At 36.4% G+C, this 16256-nt stretch overlaps 1 protein-coding gene across 3 annotated transcripts in view; it reads right to left on the bottom strand.

Annotated features, from left to right (window-relative positions):
• Positions 1–2003: 2003 nt before the first annotated feature.
• The window catches only part of LOC148850936 (Protein kinase superfamily protein), a 38644-nt gene continuing 24391 nt past the window's right edge, over positions 2004–16256 (bottom strand). The window contains exons 12-18 of one of the 3 annotated variants that reach the window (XR_016098587.1): positions 10469–10553; positions 9952–10040; positions 8554–8605; positions 8343–8399; positions 5327–5476; positions 3604–3678; positions 2004–2503 (exon numbers count right to left, since the gene is read on the bottom strand). Coding sequence is in view for 1 of the 3 variants with exons in the window: in XM_088942347.1 (XP_088798473.1) it covers positions 2405–2503; positions 3604–3678; positions 5327–5476; positions 8343–8399; positions 8554–8605; positions 9952–10040 (522 nt within the window). In the remaining 2 variants the exon portion in view is untranslated. The remainder of the gene's footprint in view (positions 2504–3603; positions 3679–5326; positions 5477–8342; positions 8400–8553; positions 8606–9951; positions 10041–10468; positions 10554–16256) is intronic. The other 2 variants (XM_088942347.1, XR_016098588.1) reach the window with 2 other exon arrangements.

Raw genomic sequence — 16256 nt, 5'->3', positions numbered from 1 at the left:
ACAAATATGTACAGTGCAAGACCTTGTTTTTGTATTATCTTGTATTCCTTATTACTGTACATATTTGTATTTATACTCTTACCAAATTGAGCTTATGAATCAATTTTTTTTTTCTCGAAAAAAAGAATTCTTTTAGTAGCAAAGATGAGAATAAATTTTGAATCCATTTAGTTATAAGTTTTAATTTTATTCTTTTTCATCAAACAAAATAACAATATAGGTATACATACAAATATACAAAATTCAATGGCAGAAATATAGTGCAGCACCAAAAAAATCGCAGATATATGGTGGAAGAATGTAAGACCCACATGGCCATGCCAACAAAACACGAATCAACCATTTGGCATGTGGGCTTCACATTAATAGCACAAAATATGAAAAACAAAAGAAACTAAAAAAGTTTTTGCATTTCGTTGCATAGAGAAATATCAAAGAAAATTTAAAACAATTAATACCTATTTACAACTAACTTCTGAATTGAGTAGGCAATTATGCAAATGAAGGAAAGAGCTTGAAATTTCTAAATAAAAATAGACTTTAAAAATTGTAAAATTAAAAATAAAATAATAACATGAAGTATAAAATATCTAACGATTTCATCAAATTGGCATATTCAATAAGCATCATATATTAAGTTATAAAATATGATAAAACATCGTATAAACATTCTTCACGTGTTACTTGTTTTCATCCTTCAAAAATGCTCTATGCTGGTAGGCATAAGCTGCCGGCCTAGGTCTCTAAACTGTCAGCATAGATGTTTATTGGCAGATAGGGGCGGCCAATGTCTGGTGGCACAAGTTTTCACATCTGTTCACTAGTATCTATGTCGACAGTTTTTAAGCCTTGGCTGGCAGTTACAACTGTTGGAATAGTGATTTCAATAATGGAAATGAGTGACATAGGAAACAGTTACCTTTTATGCTACAGGCTACCTCTTTTTTAATCAGCTGCTCTATTGTCATTCATTTTTGAATGAGGCCTAGAGCAGTCAACAAAACATGGTCTACAACTTCTAACATGTCTAGGCTCAATGGATCATCTTATGTTGAGTTTTTGGTGTTTGTTTCAGGTGCACATTTTAATTTTACACTTTCAAATAGGTAAATAGGTTGTTATAGTTTTCTTTCGAAACTTCTCTTGCCTAATCGAAGAGTAGATCTTGTAGTTGTAGGCATCTAATGAATCTGATGGTAGCGCTCGTGAGTACCGTCTTCCTTCAAACTTCTCCAGATCCATAAAATGATTAATATAGCAACACACGCTATAATCCTGACTGGCATTAGCACCAAGGCATGATGACAACAGTGCTAAAATACATGAATGCCAGTGCCAATTGAATAAAAGACTAGAAGAATACATCTTATATTCTTAAGAACAAGTGTGGGTTCCAACTTCCAAGTTGAAATGCCATGCAAAACATTCATTTGTTCAAAATGGCCACTCGTTAACTGGATTTTCAATTCCATTTTTCTTTTTGTTTTTGAATGGTTCATTGCACGATGCAAAGCGTGTTTCTCTCTTTTCTATCAATTATTAGTAATGGAAAGGTTGAAGGGCGATTTGACTCCTGATCTGTTAGAAGTACACATGTTATATGAACCAACATTCCCAGTCATAAGTAAACATGTTAGTGATCAGCACTGTTTCCAAATGTATAGCAACTGATAGGGCAGTAAATCAAAATCCAAATCTCAAGATATTTTCCATGTCATTTTATTCATCATAGACAATAACGGTGTTTTTACTTTTTGGTTCATTTTATTAATTACATATGATACTCTGACTGTTTAATAAGTCCACCGGTGTGAGCGTATCGATCCCAAAACCATTAAAGGAGGATAGTGTCAAGTTGGCAGTAGACCAAAAACTTTTGCCAAATCCTTAATTTTAGTCTACTAGTGGGGTCCCGTGTTATGCACGGGCTTTATTGAATGAAACCGAAATAGTGAAAATACATAATACTAAACACATTTTTTCTATATTCGATTGTAACACTATGAACTAAATATATAATTTATAACATATATGAAAAATAAATATATTTTAAATACACTGAATTAATATCATCATAGGCAATGATTATGGATTCAATTCAAACCCAGTTGCCGCTACCTTCACAAGTTAAAGGAGTACAGGACGCTGGTTATGGCAGCCAGTAATCGGTTTTGGGGCATCCCAGTCGGGTTAGGGTAATAAACGACCAGAACACTGAAAATGCTTTTGACAAGGAGACTGCTTGATAATGAACCTCCCATCTCAAATCCGAATTGATTTGTTACCATTCTTGTAACATTTTTACCTTTTTCCTTTTTGATTATTATTATTTTTCTATATCTTCTGTAAAATAAATTTAAGGTTAAAATTTTGGAAAATAAATGCAATGTCTATAGCCAATTAGCTATGAGTTTAGACCTTTTGATGGGGATGGGCACTTCGATGGATCTTTTACACTTTGCAGTAGCACATCATAATTAATGGATGCCAGCTGTGATAAATTCTGCAAAAGCAAAACATTTTGATCAGCGTCAATAGGAGAAATTTACCATAATTAATGGATGCCACCACTACCCATCAAAAATCAGGGTTTCGTTCTTATTACCCTCCTGCATATTCTTCCTTTCACCCTTCACCCTTTTTACTTCTCTTTGATCCTTGTGGACATTCTAATTTACCATAGGACCAATTATTTAGTTGGTTAGATCTATGATGCCGGAAATGAACCGAAAGAGCTTTGACCAATCAAAAGATTCAAACCACCCCATGAATTTTAATAAATATCACCCGATTAATTACCACTTTTATTATACCGTTTCAGGGGTGCTAACCGAACCGTGGGGCATTTTTCGGAATCAAACCGATATTATCAGTTTTCGGAAAACTGGTAATTGGAACAGAATCAAAATCAGTCGGTTAACCGGTTGACCAGTTTGGTTAACCATCAGTTCTGTTCATCAGTTTTTTGGTTTTTTAATTTTTACAATATAAATTATAAAAGATATATATATATATATATATATGTATACCGGTCGGTTCGGTTAACCGCTGGTTTTCTATATTGGTTAACCAAAACCGAACCAACTGATTCGGTTAATCAATTTTTTGCTTCAGTTTCAGTGGTTTCAGTTTTTCGGTTTTTTTGCTCACCCCTAACCGTTTGATTGGTTTAGGTTTTTTATAGTATCATGTCGTTTTGGTTATCATAGTCGAACCCTATTTACTTTCTTTAATAACTCAAATTCCCATTTCCTCCCCCTTTTCCTGCTCCTCATATACAACAAGATACGCATCAGTATCTTTGTCTTTTGATGTGCAATGCAAGTTTCACCTAGATACTAAGATAGTTCATTAATTCCATATCTAAAAGTGTAAGTGCATCAAAAGATTTTACCCTTCATCCCTCGTGTCCCAATCTGAAATAGACCGAAGAAAACCTATGATTGCTTGGACGAATGAAGATAAAGGGCTTTTTGGCGGTACAGAATTCTATCATACTTCCAGCACAACCTCATTTCCTCTTTTAGAAGGTATAGATAAATTTTCATACGCTTAAACTAGCAACATCATTTTTCTTTTCACTAAACAGATGAACAAGCTTACCTTGAACGAGAAATTAATCAACGAAAGATTTAGAGGAGAAGAGCCAAACTCAGCCAGGTCACCACATTCGTCCATCTGAACAAGAGGAAAAAAAAAAGAATATACAGCTTGCACAATTAAACTTACATTATTAACAATGTTTTGAGCCATGTCGAACAAGAGTAAATACAGATCCAATCTCAATAAACTGACAGGGCATTAGAATATATAAACATGAAAGAGGACAAGGAAAATATGTTCCTCCTCACTTCCTGCAAGGTACATGGCTTAGAGGTGTTGGCTTCTAACAGCCTAACTGATTTCTTAATTTTACATCTTGATAAGGGTGCATCTGGAGTCTCATTTGATATAGGCGAATAGAATTTTATGTGTGTGTTGGGTAGTCAAGAAATAACATGTCCAAAAAATGGTGTGGTAGAATTGCATATATTGAGATGGATGAAAGGAAAAAAACTAGAAAGGAAAGAAGAGGGGTCAAAATGAAGTCATTTAAAGGAAGCTAGGAGAAGCTCCAATAGGTGATAAAATGAGAGAAAGTAGACTTGGATGGTTTGATCACGTCAAGAGAGGACCACCTACAACATCCATAAGAAGAAGTAATCTGTTACAAGTTCAAGGGGCCAAAAGGACTAGGGGCAGACCAAAAAGGACATGGCTTAAAGTAGTAAGAAATGATTCAAGTGCTCATTATTTAACAATGGACATGAGATTAAACAGAACAGGATGGTAAAACAGGATTCATGTAGCCAATCCCATATAGTTGGGATAAGGCTCAGATGATGATGATGACATCCTTCATATGCAAGAGACTGCCTATTGGTCCTAAGAGATTTAGTCACATGCATAGATATTTTTCTGGTTATTCATGAAAAATGCTGTACCACTATGCCTATTGCCATTATATAATATAATAACAGACATCATGCTTCTAGAATTATAGATTGATTTTTGGTTCTGTGGCTAGAATGATTATATCCTTGAGTCTAAACTCTTAAAAGATCAAGAATAATTATACATTTTTTTAATACCAGAATAAGCATGTTGGCAAGGAAGGTCAAAATTGACCCCCGGGTTCCACAACAAAAGAGTACTCCAGTGTGGGCCAAAAGTTTGATGTTAAAAAGTTGTACACGCTCATTAAAATTTTTCTAATTAGGTCATATTACTAATGAAAATGACACTCATGCCCAATTATTTCACATTCAATCAGTAAACTCACTTTTCTATCAGTCATTCGGTACACTAGCTAGATCCCTGCAAAACAAAACTAGATGGACTTCTCATCATAGCTGGTCTAAACTGAATGACTGAAGAGTAAGATAGAAATAAAGAAAACAGGTTCTCTGAGTTTTCCTGAAGCTGGTTCTCTGATTTGGAAACCACAAGATTCCTTGTTTCTAAGATTTGGCATAGAACCATGGTTTCATAAAGTGAGATAGAATTAAAGAGAACATGTCTTGGGTAGCAAGGAGGAAGTAGAGACAATCCCATACATATGGGGCATTGGCAGCTACTGTGGGTTGATATTGGCTCACCTATCAGCTGCCATGAACAGGTTCAAAGAAACTCATATCTAGTTAACTTAATTGATTTAAAGACCTTGCAGTCTGATATGAAGCTCTAGGCTTCTAAGGTTCTGGCTAGTCTGTTCCACATAAAGATTATATATAGATTGCAAGAGATGTTTCAATATTAGTCAACAGCGGTATAATAGGTACATTACCTCAATTCCAGTATCTGAACATGAATTACTTGTGCTTGAGGCAGAACTACTGCAGTTTTGATCTTCTGGTATTCCATTAGAAATCTGAGAATATCTTGACATGAAATAGCTTGTATCATCCGCACTGTCAGGGTTTGGTACAAATGCAGCCTACAAAGGAAAATGTGGTTAGTGAAAATTCCAAATAGGAAAGAGAAATTGTCTATAGAAGGAATAATTTTTTCGGTAACACATCTTGCTCAACTAGGTAGGGCAGATAATTTTTTCTTTTTTTTTTTTTTGGTGTGTGTGGCTCTATAGGTTCAATCAATCCACCCCAACCTACTTAATCCACCCAATTTCCATCCATAGCTCATAGCCAAAATAAAACAGATTCTGTATTTGTAACTAGAGAAGTGGCAAGACAGGTTTAGCTGAACGCTGTGTGGCGAGCTGTGGAGCCAATAATAGTGTTCCATACCAGTCAAAATACATGGTACTCAAATATTCAACCCCTCACTGTGGGCCACATGCATTTTATCACTGGCGTGGGGTGCTATCATTGGTTCCATGGCCCACTAAACAGCTAAAGTGTTCAGATAATCCAGATAGTAGCAGGGTTTGTATTTTTTGATTGGTAGAAGTAGCAGGCATCTTTAGCAGTACTAAGTTCATTACTAAGAGTAAATCATACGCCACATACAAATGATTCATACATGAGCATTCCTTTTTTTCCTCTTCACAAAACAATATACTGTGATGAATTTATAACTTCTTAACATTCAATTGCTTTATTGAGGGCATCCTATGAATAATGGATAGAAAAATCTAAATACCAGATTATTTGTTCCTGTGTGAAATGAAGATCCAGAGCCTGAATTTCTAGACACACTTTGGGAGAAAAACCATTAGATATTTCTTTTCGCTTTCAAATACTAATCATGTATTTACTCAAACACACATATACTTCAGACGTTCTGATAACATACCACTTACCACATTCTAATGTGGGAGTTTTGGATCTAGAGACAAAGGATCCGCCATTGACCATCCCAATCTTTCAAGAATGAGACCCACCATTGAATGAGTTATGGAGATTGTACAGGGCCTTTAAGGACATATTCTTGAACGAAAAGACCCAACCACAATTCACAAATGCTGATTTGGCAGGATGACCATTCTTGGGAATTGGGCTGATTTTGATCAGAGAGGTATTTTGCTCATTACGGGATCCAGCCTCTTATTTTGATTTTTCTAGTCATAGTTTAGCAGTGTTTAAATTTCAGTCATTGGTTAAGTAGTAAAACAGTTATTAAGTTTTCTTTTAAGTTGGTTTATGAGTGGCAGAATCATAATTGAGTTTTCCTAGTTAAGGAGTTTGGCTAACCCTAGACAGCCTATATTGCAAAATGTGGCTAATGAATTTTGGAGCTCATTTTTTCTGCTAGTGTGATTTTTGCTGGGTGATTACCAAGGCACTTGCATCTAGGAATCCAAAGAGTGATTCCTAGATTTCTCTTGTTTCTCTCTCTTCAAGTTATTTTTATTTTTATTTATTTATTTTTTATAATTAACAGAAACTTTTATTAATATAAGAGAATAAGATACAGGAGGAAGGAGGGGTAAAATCTCTTAACCCTCCCTAAGAGTAAACTTCAAATTACAACATTGCCCAAAAAGGATAAACTCTTCCCACCCCTTGTTTGGCCAGTGAAACTTGTTCTCCATGTTTTGGGATACCTATTTTACTTTCTTTTTCTCATTTAAGTACTTCCACAAACTGAACTCTTCCTTCTGTAGCCAACTAATAGCCAGCCTAGAGTCACCTTCCACCATCAGTTTTCTGATATTCAGCTGCTGGGCTCTCTTTACCCCTTCCAAAACTGCCAATATTTCAGCTCTTAGAAAATCCCCTCATTCAATAGGACCAGAATACATGGCAATAATTTGTCCTTCTTCGTCCCTGAACACTCCTATACCTGAAGGGCCTGGCTCTCTTCAAGGTTTTTCTCCTGAGCCTTCTCAAAACTCATCCAAAGTCAATATCCTTCTTTGGTCACCAACCTAAACCTTCTTTCAGAGTTTGGAAAGTTTGAAGAAATTTCATTCCAATCTTGAGATACTGAGGTTTTTGTTTTCTCTCTAGAAATTTCTGCATAATGTGGGAATTTTAGCACTAAATCGCTTCCCTATCACATCATACAGCCACAACCATAAAGAAAATCTCGCCCACCTTCATTTGATATTCTCCTAGCCTTCCGAATCCAACCTTGGTCTTAACCTTCACCATCATCATTTACTTTTTGGTTTTCCTAAAATTTCTTACCAGTTTAGCATTGCATCACATCATTCCTACTCCTATATCAGAGTCCCAACCAAGAAAATTAATCATGACCAAAATCAGCATATTTGGATGATCATTAATCATATAATTTGGTCAGTACTTGTTGAGCTACTTTTAAGAGAAATACACTGTCTAATTAATAAAAAATGGTTATAAATCTATAAAAAAATGGTTATAATCTTCTGCATATGTTGATTTTAGGCTATCTGACATACTATGTAGGACCCATCTAATAGTGGGCCTTAATGTTTGAAACATGAGTGGGACAGGTGACAAGTTATGGGGAGCCCAGACCCATCCATGGTTCCTGCATCCCCATACCCAATGATTAGTGATGATCATGGGCTTCTGGGCCTATATCTTTAAATGTATTATATTAAATATATAAAGTACTTTATATTATATGAAATATAATATATGCATAGAATATATATTAATACTTTTATATAATATGTACATATCAGGTTGGGCCAGGCTAGAAATGATCACTTCTACCCAGGATATAGCCTTCTAGTATTTTATAGCTGAACCCTTTACCATTTGTAAAATCGTACCATCTGTGGTCCAATAAAGAACTAACAATAAAGTAACTAGCACTGCAGTTGGCTCCTTGAGATCAAACATTTATAGAACACTTACAGAAAAAATCTTTTTCTTTTTTGCAAAATCACTAGAAGACCCATTTATTCCTACCTTCTGTAAGGCAAGAGTTTCCCAATTGACTCCCTTGAAGAAGGAATGTGCTTTTACCTGTAATAAAGTGCAAAAGAGTAAAAATAAGAAAAAATATGGAACTTCATCACTTTTCATGTCCTTTCAACACTGTTCAAAGATACTATGTTGTTGACAAAAACTATGGACGGATACATATAAAAAAGAAATACATAAATAAATTATGTTATACCTCAGATGCTCCATTTGCTCCCAGCCGCTGACTTGGATCATGAGTAAGAAACCTGTAAAAGTATAAAATCCCAATCAAATCAAAGTTTCTTTTTAACATATACCATGTCAGCATGTATAAAATAAAGTGAAGGTACAAGTTGGCTGGATTGGCGAACAGACATGGCTTACAGTATTTAGAACCTGATGGGTCTCTCTAGGAGAGCTTCTACAGATAAGCCAATCAAATCCGGATGGTTTCTTTAAGAGAATGCTGGATTCCGACCATGTGTCTAATGGGATTCTTAAATTTGTAAATATTCTAATGCAGATTAACCCTATTAAGCCATGTCTGTTCGTCAATCCAGTCAACTTGTACTAGGAGAGCTTCTACAGATAAGCCTATCAAATCAGGATGGTTTCTTTAACAGAATGCTGGATTCCGACCATGTGTCTAATGGGATTCTTAAATTTGTAAATATTCTAATGCAGATTAACCCTGTTAAGCCATGTCTGTTCGCCAATCCAGTCAACTTGTACTAGGAGAGCTTCTACAGATAAGCCTATCAAATCAGGATGGTTTCTTTAACAGAATGCTGGATTCCGACCATGTGTCTAATGGGATTCTTAAATTTGTAAATATTCTAATGCAGATTAACCCTGTTAAGAATCCCAAACTACTCTTGCACATTCCAGATGGTTTACACCCACTCTTTGATGATCACACCCAGGAATTCGAAGCCCAAACAGCAAGTGGTTCTGCAACCTAACCACTATAAATCTTTGGCAAGATTCTATAGCAGTTTCCTTGCAAAATTTGCAGCACAATAATCTTTCATTATCTCTGATACATAGTATTTTCTCTTATGAATCTCCTGTAACTTCTAACATTGATATAAACACGAAAACTTGCAAAATAACTTAGAGGCTTAGAGTATGTAAATCCCCAAGACATGATAAAGAGTTAAAGACAAAACCGCATTATCACGTAATTAATTCTGGATAACCAGTAATAATATACAATGATGTATGCCTGAGTGCTCATCAATTTTTATGATATTACCCATAGAGACAATGTAAGATTGCTTATAGGTTATTAAATCATCTCTCTCTCTCTCTCATATATATATATATATATAGGAGCACATGAATATGTAATTAATGTAAAAAGACGTGCAATAACAACCCTTCTTCCATAGATCTACCCATATCATCAATAAAGTTCAAGTCTCAGGGAATCCAAAGCATTCCTGCATACAGAATCTACCATGTGCAGGATGATCTTAAGCCCCAAAACAACATCTACTTCCATAATACCCAATGACCTTTCTATAGAAAGAACAAACATGATGGCATTTTATAAATCAAATTATAACCATAAAAAGAATACATTAGAGACTCAAAAGAAATGGTAAGTAACCTGTTAATCAAGTCTTGGGCCTCGTAAGACATGTCAGTGGGAACAGGAGGCCAAGGGATTTTCCCATTTAGGATGTTATCAAAAATTATCTGCCCAGCCATGAAAATAGAGATGTTTAATAAAGTGCAATCCTAACTCTAATTGATTTTTCAATGTTAAAAATATACATACAAGAACACCAGTCCAAATAAAAATGAAAACATAATACTATATTGGAGTGAAAATTACAAGCATCACTAAATATCTTAATAGAAGGATAAGTATGTTTAGAAGCAGCATTAATAGTTTGACTAGTAAGATTTGAATCTGCACAAAAAAGTTTTAAGTATGGTAAAAAATTAAGTGCATCTAAGATTCTTACCTCTTTCAGTGATATTTAGTATTTATTGCTAAATCTAGAAGCTTGTCCACCAGGGGAGATGGAAAGTTTAATGTAAAATACAAATAAGACACAAAATTGATTTTCATGTTACTCTGTTCAGAAAACAGGCAAGACTCTTTAAAGCAAGAAAAATACCTAGTTTCTGCAATATAATGTAATATCCCATTCACTGCACAAACTGCTATTGTTAGCCCTTTTGAACCATTCAAAGGGCAGATGTCTGTAAAGATAAACACGAAAATGGTTCCCATGACTCAAAGTAAACAAGCAGATCGGATTCATTAAAATCAAGCAAAAGAAACTGCCTGCCTTCTGCCACGTTACATTAAGATATATGATAAAATTACACATCATCATTGTCATCAAAAGTTCAAATAAATCACTCGCATAAAAAAATCTAACTTTCAGCAAAAAAAAAGGTCATCTTTCATGTTATCTGAATACAAGTTACTTGCTGTTGTTTTACTATAAAGGTGTTGACCTGCTGCTGCCTCAGAGTTGAGAAATAACTGGATCAAACTAGTTTAAGGTTTCTACAGAGGAAAGTTTTCTCACTCTATGCTTACTTTAAATTGCAAGTAATGGAATTTAACCTCTTCTGAAACAAACATAAGAAAACTAATATTCAAAGTTGTAAGCTTAATTGCTTGGACCTCAATCTGAAGCAGAAGAGAAAGTTGTCCAAGTTCCATCACTCTAAATGTGACCTAAGGTGTCAACCTTGTCTATTTGGCTTGGTTTTGTCATTGTAAAAAAGATATATAGTATTACCCATACAAGCACAAAATCATGTGAGTTGGAAATAATAAAGGGGTTATCAATTGGTCAGATTTGGTTCATATATACCTACTTACCTAGACCTAGATTCAGTCCAGTAACATATTTAAGGTACTCAGAAAATCTGATTAACGAGATTTCAGATCAGGCTAAAATAATATTTCTTAACAATTAAATATGACTTTCCCAAGACTCAAAACTACAACCTTTAGAAGAAAAACAGCATTTTGAGAAGAAATGACTGTTTAGAAAGTTGCAAAAATTCAAAAGAAAGTAGCAGAAATCAGAGTTCAAGAGGAAAGAAGAAGAAGGTGGCGGCAACTTGGGTTTAGAGAGAGAGATTTTTCAAACATAATCTCTTCTCTTACTCCCTTAATTCTATTTCATCAAGTTAAACTTTAATAATTTATAGAGAAGCCCCTAGTTGGGCAGAAAATTAAAAAGACATAACATAAGAAAGAATAAAGCCTAGATTAAGGCCCATTACAACAAAGAACATAAAAGATAAAAAAGGATAAACAACCTATGGGCCATTCGGCCCATTTTCTCTACACTCCCCTTCAAGTTGAGCATAGATGTCAATCATGCCAACCTTGCCAGTATCATGCTAAAGTTTAGCCTTGGGAATGCCCTTGGTGAGGAAATCAACTAACTGTCCTTCGGAGGTGATGAAAGGTAGACACACTTCTCCAAAAGCCACTCTTTCTCGAATGAAGTGTCTGTCAACTTCAATATGCTTAGTTCTGTCATGTTGCATTGGGTTGTGAGCAATGTTGATGGCGGCCTGATTATCACAGTATAGCATCATTGGCTTATCATGCTCAATACCCAGTTCCTTCATCAAGGATCTAAGCCACAACAGTTCAGAAACTCCATGAGCCATGGCTTTGTATTCTGCTTCGACTAAAGATCGAGCAACAACTGATTGTTTCTTGCTTCTCCGAGAGACAATATTACCTGCCACCAAGCTATAGTACCCAGAGGTAGATCTTCTGTCATCAATGTTTCCGAACCAATCAACATCTGTGTAGGCTTCAAGTTTCATATGGCCATGCTTAGTAAATAGAATTCCCTTTCCAGGGGAGCCCTACAAATAACATAGAATCTGCTCTGCTGCTGCCATGTGAGTATCCCTAGGAGCATGCATGAACTGATTGATGCAACTAACAATATATGCAATGTCTGGCCGAGTCATGCATAGATAAAGAAGTTTTCCAAGTAGTCTCTGGAAGACTCCCTTATCTTTTAATAATATTCCATCTGAAGTAGAGAGTTTATGTCTCATATCAATAGGAGTAGCAACTAGTCTAGCACCCATCTTCCCTGTTTCAGAGAGAAAATCAACAACATACTTTCTCTAAGAGATAAGGATCCCATCCTTGGATCTAGCAACTTCTATGCCAAGAAAGTATCTCAATTCCCCTAGATCTTTGATCCCAAACTCTGTATGAAGGAAATGTTTGAGATCATTAATCACTGAGACATCATTACCAGTCACAACAATATCATCAACATACACAATTAGGTAAATGGCCAAGGATCCTCTCCTCTTCACAAAGAGGGTATGATCAGACTGTGTTTGTACATAGCCAAAGCTATCAAGGGCAGCCCTAAACCTTTCAAACCATGCTCTAGGGGACTGTTTGAGTCCATAGAGAGATTTCTTTAGCTTGCAAACCTTTCCTTTCATATCTGTTTCATACATCCCTAAACGAAGAGACATATAGACCTCCTCATGTAACTCTCCATTCAGAAATGCATTCTTTACATCCAGTTGATAAAGTGGCTAGTTTGAGTGTGTAGCCAAAGATAGAAGAACTCTTATAGAAGTCCTCTTGGCAAGAGGGGCAAAGGTCTCCAGATAATCAATCCCATATGTTTGTGTATAGCCTTTTGCAACCAGGCTAGCCTTGTACCTTTCAATGGTGCCATCAACATGATATTTGATAGTAAAAACCCACTTACAGCCTATTGGATCATTCCCTTCAGGCAAATCAACCACTTCCCAAGTGTCATTCTTGTGTAGGGCATCAATTTTTATTCTCATAGCATCCCTCCATTCTGGAATATTAAGAGCTTCCGACACAGACTTGGGAATTGGGTTAGAAACAACAGAAGAAAGGTAGGCAATGGGGATATCAAGGTGTTGGGAAATGCAATGTGCAATACACTTTCTTTTTCCTTTCCTAATAGCAATGGGGATATCAAGGTCTAGGAAGGAATACTCCAAAGAGGCTGTAACAGTACCTGTTGTCTCATCTGTAACTGAAAGTGCATGGGGCTCATGTGTTGTAGGGAAAACAATATGCTCATTTCTAATTCTCTGCCGTTGGTACAACCTGGGATTAAAAAGAGGGCGAGGAGGTAAAAGAGGAGGAATAGAAACACTGGAATGAGAGTGAAGTGACTGATCCTCCCTTGACTCATTTGAAGGAGGAAGAGACTCAACAAAAGACTCAACTGCGACAGGAAGAGGAAGAGCAAACACCTGTTACAAATCCTCCCCCTTTGGACAATGTCTCTCCAGAGAAGAACCATAAAAGGAAGAAAGCTCATCAAATGTGACATCCATTGAGACATACCGAGTGCCAGTCTTCAGATTAAAACAACAATAACCCTTCTGTGTGGAGGAATAACCAAGGAAGATACACTTATGGGCTTTTGGTTCAAACTTATGTCTCTGGACACTTGGGATATGTACATAAGTGCAGCCAAAGACATGAAGAGGAATAGGAAAAAGATCCTTGTCCGGATGAAGAAGACTGAAGGGAGACTTAAGCCCTAAAACCCTGGATGGCATACGGTTTATAAGGTAGGTAGTAGTGAGAACATCACCCCAAAATTTTGTAGGGACATGTGAGGCAAATAAAATACTTCTTGCAACTTTAACAATATGTCTATTTTTTCTTTCAGCAACTCCATTCTGTTTTGGGGTCCTAACACAAGAGCTTTGATGAATAACCCCTAAATCAGTGAGATAGAAGGTCAGGTTTTTCCCAAAATATTCTTTTACATTGTCGGATCTGAAAATTTTAATTCTAGTATCAAACTGAGTTAGGACAAATTCATGGAATTGCCTCACAAGTCTGGGAACTTCATCATGGGACATCATAAAAAATATCCAAGTGAACCGAGAAAAATCATCAATGAACAAGATAAAATATTTGTAGCCACCCATAGAAGGTAAGTGGTAAGGCCCCCACACATCAGAGTACACAATATTAAAAGGAGAAGATCTTTTATTACTCAGAGGATGATTGTTTCTACAATGTTTTGACAGTTCACAAGACTCGCAATGAAGACTGGACAAACTAATTCCCTTAAACAGTTCTGGGAATAAATGACTTAATGCAGAAAAAGAAAGATGACCCAAACGAAAATGACATAACATGACTCAACCGATAAACTCTGTAGATGTAGACCCAAAAGTGGCTTTTCCAGGTTGTTCATGGCACTGTCCAAGAGTATCCGACAGATATATTCCATTCGCCTCAAGGCCACTCCCAATCACCTTCTGAGACTCCAAATCCTGAAAAACACAGTAGGAAGGGAAGAAGGTTACACAATAGTTTAATAACTTAGTTAGGCTACTTACAGATAACAAGTTTGTATTTAGTCTGGGTACATGAAGAGTAGAGGGAAGAACCAAGGAGTCTGTAACCTTGATGGTTCCCTTGCCGGAGATAAGGGCAAGAGAGCCACCGGCTAGGGTGATTTTGTCACGTCCAGGAAGTAAATCATATGAAACAAACAAAGTAGAAAGGTTGGTCATATGATCAGAAGCACCAGGATCAATAATCCAAGGGATCCTATGATTACCTGAAATGGTTGCATGATTGGCAGAGGCCCGTATACCTGAATGAGCAAATGCAGAAGATGTTGAATTTCCTAGAGGGTTGGAAGAAGAGGTCACACCCTCTAGGTGGCTGATCATCCTCCCAAACTTCTCGTATTCTGCCTTCATAGTTGCTAACTGCTCACTAGCCGTCACCTCTTCAGTTTGGTATCTGTCACTATTTGGACCAACAACAACATTGGCACTCCCTGCCTTTATATTATCAGACTTCTTCTGAAACCGAAGTGGTAGGAGCTCAGGATGCAATTTCCAACACTTGTCTTTAGTGTGTTTTGAATTTTTACAGTATTCACAGATAATCTCTTTCTTCCCTGAGCTACTTGGAATCCCTGCAACCCCCTTGGGTTTCACTCCCATATTAGCAAAGTGATCATTTAGACCAGCCCCTTGGACCTGGACAAGTCTTCTGCTTTCTTCACTACTTATCAAGGCATATGCTTGAGACAGTGAGACACTATCCTTGGTTAAAATATTTTGCTTTGTAACGTCGTACTCTGGATTTAGCCCTGTCAAGAACTCAAACAACCTGTTTCTCTCAACCGGTTTTCTATAGGTCTCAGCATCATTAGTGGTGTCCCAGGCTACAGCTTCTATCAAATCTATTTCTTTGCCATAAAGACTTCAGTGTTGAGAAGTATACAACTAATGGTTTCTCTCCCTGTCTCAAATTCTTTATATCACTTCTCAACATGTAAACCCAGTCCACATTTAATTTTTGAGAATAGGTTTTAGCAACACTATCCTAAATTTCTTTTGCTAAATTCATCCACAAATAATGCTGACCAATCTGTGGTTGCATTGAGTTCATAAGCCATCCAATAACAATATAATTTTCTTGCATCCACTTTTCATATGATGGATCATCTTCTGGAGGAGCCTTTTTGCTCCCAGAGATAAAACCCCATTTTCCTCTACTACAAATATGAATTTTTACTGATTGTGACCAAGCCAGATAATTAGTTCCATCCAGCTTGACTGTGGTCACATCCAGTAGAGAGTCTACAGAGGCTCCCAGAACCTGTCCAGATTTAGCAACATGCTTGTTTTCAAAGTCTGAGGAGTTCATCTTCTTAAATAGTTCAAAAATGACTTCAAACAACTTCGAATAACAACAAATGAAGACAGAACAAAAAACTGTGTTGTGAGCCAACCTCTATGCAGCTGTACCAGTAACCTGCGACACACCCAGAAGCTGGGAGAAATAGAGAAAACTCAACCGCTCTTGTAGACTTCACAAAACACTAATCCACTTGATTCGATCTTCAAGAAGAAGAATGAAAAGGCCTTCAG

The sequence above is a fragment of the Nelumbo lutea genome, chromosome 5, assembly GCF_056320005.1.
Source record: "Nelumbo lutea isolate HS-2025 chromosome 5, American lotus-T2T, whole genome shotgun sequence".
NCBI classification, from domain to species: domain Eukaryota; kingdom Viridiplantae; phylum Streptophyta; class Magnoliopsida; order Proteales; family Nelumbonaceae; genus Nelumbo; species Nelumbo lutea.
The sequence above is the reverse complement of the archived record's forward strand: the minus strand, read 5'-3'. Positions and strand labels throughout refer to the sequence as shown.